Source organism: Chanos chanos, chromosome 4 (genome assembly GCF_902362185.1).
Source record: "Chanos chanos chromosome 4, fChaCha1.1, whole genome shotgun sequence".
NCBI lineage: Eukaryota > Metazoa > Chordata > Actinopteri > Gonorynchiformes > Chanidae > Chanos > Chanos chanos.
The window spans coordinates 2829263-2839655 of NC_044498.1; the positions used below are offsets into that span (position 1 = coordinate 2829263).

Genomic DNA, 10393 nt, shown 5'->3' on the forward strand with positions numbered 1-10393 from the left:
TCCTTCTACTTCGAAGCAAGTCACTTAGACAAGGAGGCCGCGGTCAAGAGGTCTAAACCTGTGAGTGTAAATCTCTGATCTTCAGAGACCTCAGAGAACTCCAGCTCCTATTCTGCCAGAGGGAGTCCTGCCTGGAACTCCACACCCACCTGACCACAAGCGCACCCCCCCCCCAACCCCCAGAGGGAGCCAAGTCATGTAAATAAGCATCAAGACATGACCCAGGAAGGACAATCCTGTTTGTCTGTTCTTTAAAAACACGTTCTGTGCGGGTGCACTGTGGCTATGATTACAGGTCATTCCATTGATATGTTGCAGTGATAGTGTTTTTGAATGACGAACAATGTGTTCACACATAACAGCTATTACAGTTATTAGTTTATAATCAAAATACCCCCCCCCCCCCCAAAGTACAAAGTACAAAGTACAAAGAACCAGACAAAACAATATACTGAGCAGCAGACCTCTGGCTAAACACAAAGTACTGGACAGAGCATATTACTGGCAATCAAAGCATAGTTGTGAACAAAATAAAAGTGTTCTGTTTATTTAATAACTCCTCCTCCTCATTATTCGCTTTATCATGGGTAAACATGGTTGTCATGGATCATGTGACTGTGAAGAGGACTAAAAAATTGGTATGTCACCTGCAGGTATGGCTGTGCAGAAAAGGGTTAACCCAGCTGCCAATGTATGAGCTGGAAGAGCTATGGAGACCCTTTTGTTGATTTGTGCTTTGGAGGGTAATACAGGCTGTAACAGCTTAATGAACTGTGTCCGTGTTTTTTTATTATTGTATTTCTTTCCTTTGGCCCGAGTCTGTTCTATTCATCACCAAGGAGAGTGACACTTGATTTGTGTAAGCAGACCAGAGCCGGCTGACCTGTGTCCATTGCATTTTGTGCATCTGATGTACTCCGTTCCGTGCCTGTGGGAGGGAGACCTGGCCATTAAAGAAGGACAGAAACGTAGAGGCATAAAGTATAAAATGATTGTGCATGACTTTGCACTATGAAATATTCTCTTGGCAGCGTGTAAACACTCATTCTATGAACTCTGGAGTGGAGTCACAACCTCCCAGAAAGAAAACCACCGCCCATCGCTCTGAGATCGTTAAAAAATATCATCATCCGTCAAATAACGACATTCAGCCATGCCTCATGCTTTATCTCATTCCCCCTTTGCACTGAGACGTTATATAGAGCCAGATACTTCTCTCATACTTCATTCACTTCTTTCACACTCTTCTTTTACTGAGGAGGATCACTGAGGAGAGTGAGGCTTTGATTTGAGTAAACAGACCAGATCTGTGTCCATTGCATTTTGTGTGTCTTATGTACTCTGTTCAGTGCCTGTTGAAGGGAGGTCTGGCCATTAAAGAAGGACAGGTCGGACCATCTCTGTCTCCAGCAGTTCTATCATTGACATACCACACAGAGTGATCGCCCTGGGCTGGAAAAGACAGGACAAGCTACATATGCACTCGCCCAGAAAGCCAATGCACACAAACAAAACATTCAAGAGTCAAGGCTTTGATTTGGCACAATGTCCACAATGTTGGAATTTAGGGCAGCCATAAATTCGAACACGAGGTGGTGCAACGCTCTTAAAGTATTTCATACTGTAACTGCAGGTAGCTTCAAGTCATTGTCCTATGGTGATCTAGTAAACAACACTGAGTCAGTATCGGGAAGTGACTCACATAAGCTGATTTCGTGTAACTGGTTACAGATTCTCTATTGAAGGGTGGACGTACTGTCAGATATTGTTTTTTTGTTTTTTTTATGGTGTAAGTTAAAAAAAAATTAAAAGGGAGGTTTATCGAAAAAAAACCCATAGTACAACATGAGGTCAAAATTTCCTCTGGATTTCACAAGTGACTAAAAGACCCATTTTTACATAACTGAGCGCACTTTTAAAATGTGCAATTAAATACATGTTATACTCGATGCACATAAATGAAGGATTTAACATACAGTGGAATTGGGTTTTTTTAATATTCACTGAAGTTTATACCATTCATGTGTTTCAGTTTGTGCAAGAATTGCATTAATGTTGTTCTCACAAACTCAGAAGCTGGGCACAAGCCCAGGCAAACTTTAATTCAAAGTCTAATCCAAATACAAAGCAAAAAAAACAGACAGGGTAGAGTTTTTACAATGATCTAAATCAATTAAAAATTGGAAACACCTAAGAATGAAACTGACTCACGAGTGTAGAAGCACAAAAAACGGGAGCATAACCTCCCGGAGAGAAAATCACCGCATACCACTCTGAGATCGTCAAAAATATTATTACATTCAAACTTTGCACTGAGACGTTTTATAGAGCTGGATACCTCTTGAATAGTAAAAGGGGTTGCACTTTACCTCACGTGTTTGTTCGCTATACAAACACTTTCATAAAACAAAATTTAAAAAAAAACAACAAAAGTGATCTGAATTTTAATTCTCCACTGACCCAGATCAGGCAGTTATAAATTAAAACTGTTTTTATTTTTATTAGGTTACAAACAAAAGGTGCTTTAAGCCCAAGAGTGTTGCTTTATTTTATGTCCCACTGAAACCAGTCCTAACCTGGAGTTGCTCTCAGTATCTAGTGAAAAACCTAATCCAGTGCATGAAAACATCAGTAATCAGTAGCTTTTTTGTAGTGAAAGTGCAAGAAAGTAACTTCTGTGACAGACAACTCCATTTGTTTTTCTCTCGTAGAACACTGGGACTTGATTTTGTTTAGACCTGAAAAATCAGCTCTGATCACATGTACCTTGCAGGTGTGCTCTGATTGGCTGTAAGGTCGGTAAAACATAGTTTTGAGGGACTCTCCTTTCAATGATTGATGGGGGCTTTATTGATAAGAGTCTGACTATGCCACTGCCCCTCCTCTGCTGATTGCTTTATGGTTTGTATGTTAGACTTTGCACTTCATACAAATGACCCTTCATATACTGACACGTAACTTCATTCACATCATTCAACACTGTGTCTGGGGCATCATCTCACTCTCCTGCATTTAGCATTCTTGGGTTTCATTTCTTTTTTTTTCTCCAGTATTTTTGTTTGTTTTGTTGTATTGACCTGGTCGTCTGATGAAAATGATAAGCCGAAACACCAGAAATGTCCTGGTTGTATCTGTCGGATTTTTACTGTTGTTCACAGCATACGGGGGACTGCAGAGTTTACAGGTAAATCTGTTAAACATGACTCCTATTCAAATTCAACCACTTTATATAATACAGGATTATATTTGCATGAACATCAGTTTTTCAATGTTCATGTCCTCTTGATCTATTAATATCCATCAGAGAAAGACAGCGTTGATCTGATATTTACATTTACATTAATTAATTCAGCAGATGCTTTTACCAAAAGCGACTTAGGTGATGAATACATTGAATCCATGCACAAATAAGTCAGCGTGAGATAACGGACAATTCCGGAATGCAGACGTCGTAGATAGAGTTGCAGAAGTGCAGTTGTGAGTATCATATAACACCTAACCTAACCTAATGACCTAAGAACCTAATGACCAGAGGCAAACTGTACAGTGCAGATCGTAACCTCAGATCTAACGAATCGTGACAATTTAATAATAACTAATAATAATTATTAGGGGTGTAACAATTCACTGATATGAATCAGAAACCGGTTTTAACGTTAAAGATGCAACTACATCAACACGCGGACCCCTGGATCGGTCTAAATGTACCAGGAACCGGTCGACGGCCCGATTCTAAAGTTACGAATCAGTTGGCTGAAGTTTTGCTGCTAATTCTACTGTAGTATTTAGCTGCTTGCAGAAGACTCACTGACAAGTCATGTAACTTTCAAAATAATAATGACCGCCTCTCATTCGCTAATAAGTCTGCACGGTGTCTCGGGATGACCTTTTACCTTTTTATGAGAGTAAAGTTAGCCTTGCTTGGGAGGTAAAAACAAGAACAACACGTTCGTCAGCACTGACCCAGTTTCCAGTAGATATGTATCAGATCATTTTATAATAGTTGTTATCAATCACAATAATTAATGTGTGCAGTGATTGAGTACAGTGAATACATACGGTGAATGAACAGTAATTGCGTCCTATCACAATCAGTAAAGCATTGATATTTGGCCGTCCATGTAAATAAATAAATAAATAAATAAATAATAAAAAAGTAATCCTGATTTATCAACCTGTGTGCCCTTGCACAATATTGAAGTTGAAATTGCTTTAAACACCCGAGTTGTTAGCAGGTCCTGATTTTGAGTGGGAGCTCGTTCCACCACTTTGGAGCATAGCAGGAGAAAAGCTTTGCTTGATTTTTGAGAGGAGTGAATGATGGAAACATCAGACGATTTGCAACTGAAGATTTGCAACGGAGTTCTCTCCAGTGCATACAATACAAGCACAGGCTGGTATAAGCTAGTGCTGTCCTACTGGGAGTTCGAGATGCCAGTAACAATGGCTTAAATCTAAGCCAGGGCAGCTACCAGTAGCCAGTGCAGGGACAACAGTAGAGGAGACAAGCACAGATGCATTTACAGCCAGTCTTCCTGCTGCATTCTGGATCCTCTGCAGTACTTAGATCAGTCATACTCATACACTGACCATGAGGGAGTTGTGGTTGTCTAGTCTAGGCATGACTGTTGCCTTAGCTACCAGCTGAGCAACATATTCCGACTGGTGCAGCGTGATCCCGACTTCTTCTAGACGTTGTAGAGTGTGAATTTGCACAGTTGGGAGACAGCATCAGTGGGATCGGAGAAGTTCAACTGGTCTACAGTAATCCCACCAAGGTCCCACACAGACCTAGAGGATGTTGTTGGAGGAGGTTGTTATTGTTGTTGGGGGGGGGGGGGTTCGTGGCCCAGGTGAATAGCAGTCCCACCCTGGGAAGGTCAAACATCAGGTAGCATTCCGTCATCCATGCACAAAGGTCGGTCAGATCAATTTGTTTCATCCTTTTAGTTCTGTTGTTTTAGACAGAAAAGGAGACAGTGATATCGGTATGTAGTTGTGATGATGTGTTGGATCAAAGGTCATCCTTTTCGCAGATGGAAAAATATGGGTACACATACTAGAGTGAAAAGAGAGTGTTTTGTGGCTCAGACAATTTTAGGTGAGATTGACTGTAATACAGAAGGCGGGATAGGATCAAGTGGACAGGCAGTTGCTTGGTAGGAGTCAGTCAGAAACATATAAGTCAGATGGAGGAGAAAAAGAGGGGAGGAACAAGGTTCGTCTGGTGGATCATTAGTATGAGAAGAGAACTGGTTGCTTATAGCCGCCACCATCGAAGAAAGTGGCAAAGTGGTCAGCAGACAGACAGACAGGCAGACAGACAGACAGACAGACAGACAGACAGGAGGGAGAGAGGAAGGGTTGGGGAGTAAGGAGAGGGTATAGAACAGTTTTCGAATGTTAACAATACAGTAACACTACAGTACCTACTATAAGTCGGTAAAAAATAAGTTTGTATGTGTTTTTTGTGTGTGACAGAGCAGTCTGAATGCCGAGGATGGAATGGGTGTGATATCACTCAGCGTGGTCTACGGAGCCCTCATTTTGTCCTCGATGTTTCTTCCACCCATTCTTATCAAAAACCTGGGCTGCAAATGGACCATTGTGGCTTCGATGGGTTGCTATGTGACCTATTCATTTGGAAACCTTGCTCCAGGATGGTAAGGCCGTTCATTCATCTTAGACATGCAGCATAGCCGTAGCTGATGCGTTTTCCACGTTTAAGATAAAAAGGTGAAAGCAGTGGAGAGAACGATTTACACACTGAGATGCACAGACAGTGATCTCACACTGAACGTTCTCAGCCAAAAACTTTTTTTCTTTTTTACTTTGTTTTATGCGTCAAGATATTCTACAAGACAAATAACAGGGAAAATCATTTCACTGTTTCAAAATCAACTCCTGGTTTTTTTTCAGTTAAAGATGTAAATATTCCAGCATTTCAGCTCTCTCTCTCTCTTTTAATTGTTTTATTAAATTAGTAGACAAGCCTTTTTTTGTTACAACAGGTTTTGTTTTCTACCTTTTTTAAATGTCTACACAACAAAATTTTAGTGAAGTCAGTCTTCTTGTTGCAGTTTTTAAATCTCTTTTAATCCAAAAAAACACAGCTTGCTACTCATTCTTTTAATCTAAAAAACACAGTTTGGTACTCATTCTTTTAATCTAAAAAACACAGCTTGGTACTCATTTTTTTAATCTAAAAAGCCCAGTTTGGTACTCATTCTTTTAATCTAAAAGACACCGTTTGGTACTCATTCTTTTAATCTAAAAAACACATCTTGGTACTCATTTTTTTAATCTTAAAAACACAGCTTGGTACTCATTCTTTTAATCTAAAAACACAGTTTGGTACTCATTCTTTTAATCTAAAAAACACAGCTTGGTACTCATTTTTTTAATCTAAAAAGCCCAGTTTGGTACTCATTCTTTTAATCTAAAAGACACCGTTTGGTACTCATTCTTTTAATCTAAAAAACACAGTTTGGTACTCATTCTTTTAATCTTAAAAACACAGCTTGCTACTCATTCTTTTAATCTAAAAAACACAGTTTGGCACTCATTCTTTTAATCTAAAAAAACAGTTCGGTTCTCATTCTTTTAATCTAAAAAGCCCATCTTGGTACTCATTCTTTTAATGTAAAAACACAACTTGGCCCTTTCTTTTAATCTAAAAGGCCCAGCTTGGTACTCATTCTTTTAATCTAAAAAACAATTTGGTACTCATTCTTTTAATCTAAAAAACACAGCTTGGTACTCATTCTTTTAATCTTAAAAACACTGTTTGGTACTCATTCTTTTAATCTTAAAAACACTGTTTGGTACTCATTCTTTTAATCTAAAAAACACAGCTTGGTACTCATTCTTTTAATCTTAAAAACACTGTTTGGTACTCATTCTTTTAATCTTAAAAACACTGTTTGGTACTCATTCTTTTAATCTTAAAAACACTGTTTGGTACTCATTCTTTTAATCTAAAAAAACAGCTTGGTACTCATTCTTTTAATCTAAAAAACAGTTTGGTACTCATTCTTTTAATCTAAAAAACACAGCTTGGTACTCATTCTTTTAATCCTAAAAACACTGTTTGGTACTCATTCTTTTGTCACTCCAGGGCTAGTCTGCTCATCACCTCAGCGATTCTGGGTTTAGGAGGCTCCCCGCTATGGTCTGCCAAATGTACCTACCTGACAATCAGTGGAAATCAGCAGGCTGAAAAAGAAAAAAAGAAAGGCCAAGACATCATCAACCAGTATTTTGGCATCTTCTTCTTCATATTACAGTCTTCAGCAGTCTGGGGAAACCTCATGTCCTCCCTCATCTTTGGTCAAGATAGGACTCTGGGTAGGTCAAAACAAACAAATCAACAATTCAACAAGCAAACAAAAAAAAAAAATCCCAGCATGAATACATGCAATACATTCAACTTTGAAAGCGTTTTTTATGTGTAATGTCCTCATTCTGTTTTTTTTTTTTTCTTTCTTTCTTTCTTCTGTAAGTTGAAATCCCTGAGGAGGATCTGCAGTACTGTGGAGCACGTCTGTGCATAGAAAATTTCACCACTGCAGGAAACTCGACAAGGCCAGCAAAGTCGCTGGTGAACATCCTACTTGGCTGTTACATTGGTAAGGAAGGGTAAAGACACGCATCTAAGGTTACTGTGGTTAGCACATATACACTTAACTGACACGTAGCTCGTAATGTCTCGCTAAGTTACTGGCGCCTCTGGGTGATCGTTCAGCAGCACCCGTATTGAAGCCTCCGCAACGAGCAGAATGTATCGAATGAGTAACAGCTTGGTCAGTGGATAGTTTGTGGGGTACTGTTTTCAGAACTCATCACACCAGAGCAGACCAATGACCATACCAGAATTCATTAAAACACACACACACACATTCTACATGCTCTCACCCCATAGTCACCATCTCTTGTGTTCCAGAGGTATGAAGAACACTTCCTTTTCAGAGAGTATACTGCTTCTTATTAATGCGAATGTGATCATTGAGAACTGTGTGTGCCTCATTGTATTGTGATGCAATTAGTCTTACTTAAAGTCAGTCAGAGTGCAGAGACAGTCAGAGTGCAGAGGCACATCCAGGGGCACATATTTCGAATGTGACATTACACATCAACGTTTTAATGAAGAATTTCTCTTTATTGCATTTATGCACAGATTCTTTGCAACAACAAATACAAATGACTATTTCTCTTAAAGCAGATGATTTCTGAGGGTCAGTCAAGTTAATCAGGCTGTCAGGAGTTAAGTGAATCCAGTGAAGGCAGCCCAAGGGTTAAAGTACCTGTTCCTTCAGGCATTCATCTGAAGACTCACATATCACTTACTGTCCCAGAGTAGAAATATATTTAGGCTATAGACACATTCATTTCAACATATGCCTTGAAGCAGGCATGCTTTTCGCCACAGAAAAATCTAAGGTGTATAGTCCAAACATTGCTAGGTAAAACAGTTGTCCAACATCTCGTTTAGACTTTTGTCCAATATCTCATTTAGACTTTTGTGATTCTGACTGCACAGGTGTGGGGCTGTTGGCTATCATTCTGGTGGCTGTGTTTCTTGAAGACATTGACAAAGCCCAGGCACGTGAATTTCGGCGAAACAAGGGCAACCTGTTGTTCTGGGGCACGTTTCTGGAGACATTTAAACTCTTGCGAGACAAGCGTCTGATCATGCTCATTCCATTGACCATGTACAGTGGATTTGAGCAGAGTTTTCTGGCGGGTGAATACACAAAGGTGAGATGGTTCAAAGCCACTTGGTCAGAGACTATTACTTTCACTCCTTTAATTGTGTTTGGAAACTCACTGACTTCGCAGACACCACACCACAAAATATGTAAAGCTGTCTGAGATTCAGTGTGAAGCTTTTGGACGTGTGCACCTCTTAGTACCTGACAGTCATCATCAGAGTGTTTCAAAATACCTTCTCATTGTGTCTGCGGCATGCTTTCCAGAATGAGGTGAAAAAGTACTGCCCTGAATGATTATTTGAAACTAAAAATGAAAAACATTATTTCCCCTGGTAGAACTATGTGACCTGTGCACTGGGAATCCAATATGTTGGCTTTGTCATGATTTGCTTCGGAGCAACAAATTCGGTCTGCTCTTACACGTTTGGGAGGTTGGCTGAGTACACTGGGAGAATAGCTCTCTTTTCACTGGGTATGTAAGTCCCACCACAATTTACCATTCAAGACAGGGAAAATATCCATCCAAAAGACCACTCATTCTCTTCTTGTCTCCTGCAGCGGCTGTGGCTAATCTGGCCTGTATACTGGCTTTGTTCTTCTGGAGACCTCATCCAGACCAGTTGCCTGTTTTCTTTGTGTTTCCTGCTCTGTGGGGAATGGCCGACGCTATATGGCAGACACAAACCAATGGTCAGTGCTTTCTTTTCCTCTCTGTTATTTTCTTCATAATGTATTTTGAATGACAGGAAAAGCTGTCGTGATAAACAGATTGCTGACCCATGTTGGTCTGTCCTGCAGCGCTGTATGGTGTACTCTTCCCCAAAGACAAAGAGGCGGCTTTTGCCAACTACCGAATGTGGGAATCGCTGGGTTTTGTGATAGCCTTTGCCTACAGCACATTCATCTGTCTGTCTACCAAGCTGTGCATCCTCCTCGCTGTCCTGGTTCTTAACGTGCTAACATACCTGTGGGTGGAGTACAATGAGTATAAGCATCCAACACCAGCGGTCGTCTACGCCACTCCTCCGGCAGAGGAAAAAAGCTATGAGACAAAAATCATCTCTCAAACACATTTGTGAAGACAGGCCACTGTATTGTGACCAAATCCACTGGACGGAATGCACAGAGACTCTAAGACTGCATGTGTATGTTCTGTCCTTCTGTAATGAAATGATTTCACATTAAGAGTTCCAGTGGATTACTTCAGCTTTGCACAGACTTCCATGCTTGTTCTAGGAAGAAAAATGTGCAAGTCATTATGAGAGAAATGCAAAAATGATAGAGCTTCTCGGTTTATTCTTTCATGTACAGTATTCATGTTTGTTTTGTAGTTTTGATATTAAAAAAAGACTGTTAATAGAATGTTTTAAAAAATAAATGTGTGTGCCCTAGTCCTTTTTTTTTTTTTTTAGCTTACGCCCATTTTACAACTGTGTGTCCTTTAATAATAAACACGCCAACTTCCTGCTTCCTTCTGTGAATTCTCTGTTATCTTCATAACTGATGGAAGACAATGCAAACAAATTAAAATATAACCACATGAAATACCAGTGTCTGACTCATCATCTTTACTGTCCTCATCACGTTAATGTTTGCCTACATAAACCAGTTAGCTGTTTATCATGTCTTTGCTTTAAAAAAACATATACATATACTGACATAAAGAAAATGTAAAAATTGTG

General features: G+C 39.8%; 1 protein-coding gene across 2 annotated transcripts; it reads left to right on the forward strand.

Moving 5' to 3' along the window:
* Positions 1–3045: 3045 nt before the first annotated feature.
* On the forward strand, positions 3046–10020 carry unc93a (unc-93 homolog A). 2 transcript variants are annotated; one of them, XM_030772733.1, is made up of 8 exons: positions 3046–3184; positions 5482–5663; positions 7118–7347; positions 7503–7628; positions 8540–8757; positions 9048–9183; positions 9270–9401; positions 9510–10020. In XM_030772733.1, exons 1-8 carry the CDS (start codon positions 3089–3091, stop codon positions 9788–9790), a joined length of 1401 nt encoding a protein of 466 aa, XP_030628593.1. In that variant the 5' UTR covers positions 3046–3088; the 3' UTR covers positions 9791–10020. The 2 variants fall into 2 exon arrangements, with proteins under 2 accessions (XP_030628593.1, XP_030628594.1); XM_030772734.1 differs by lacking the exon at positions 7503–7628.
* Positions 10021–10393: the final 373 nt, after the last annotated feature.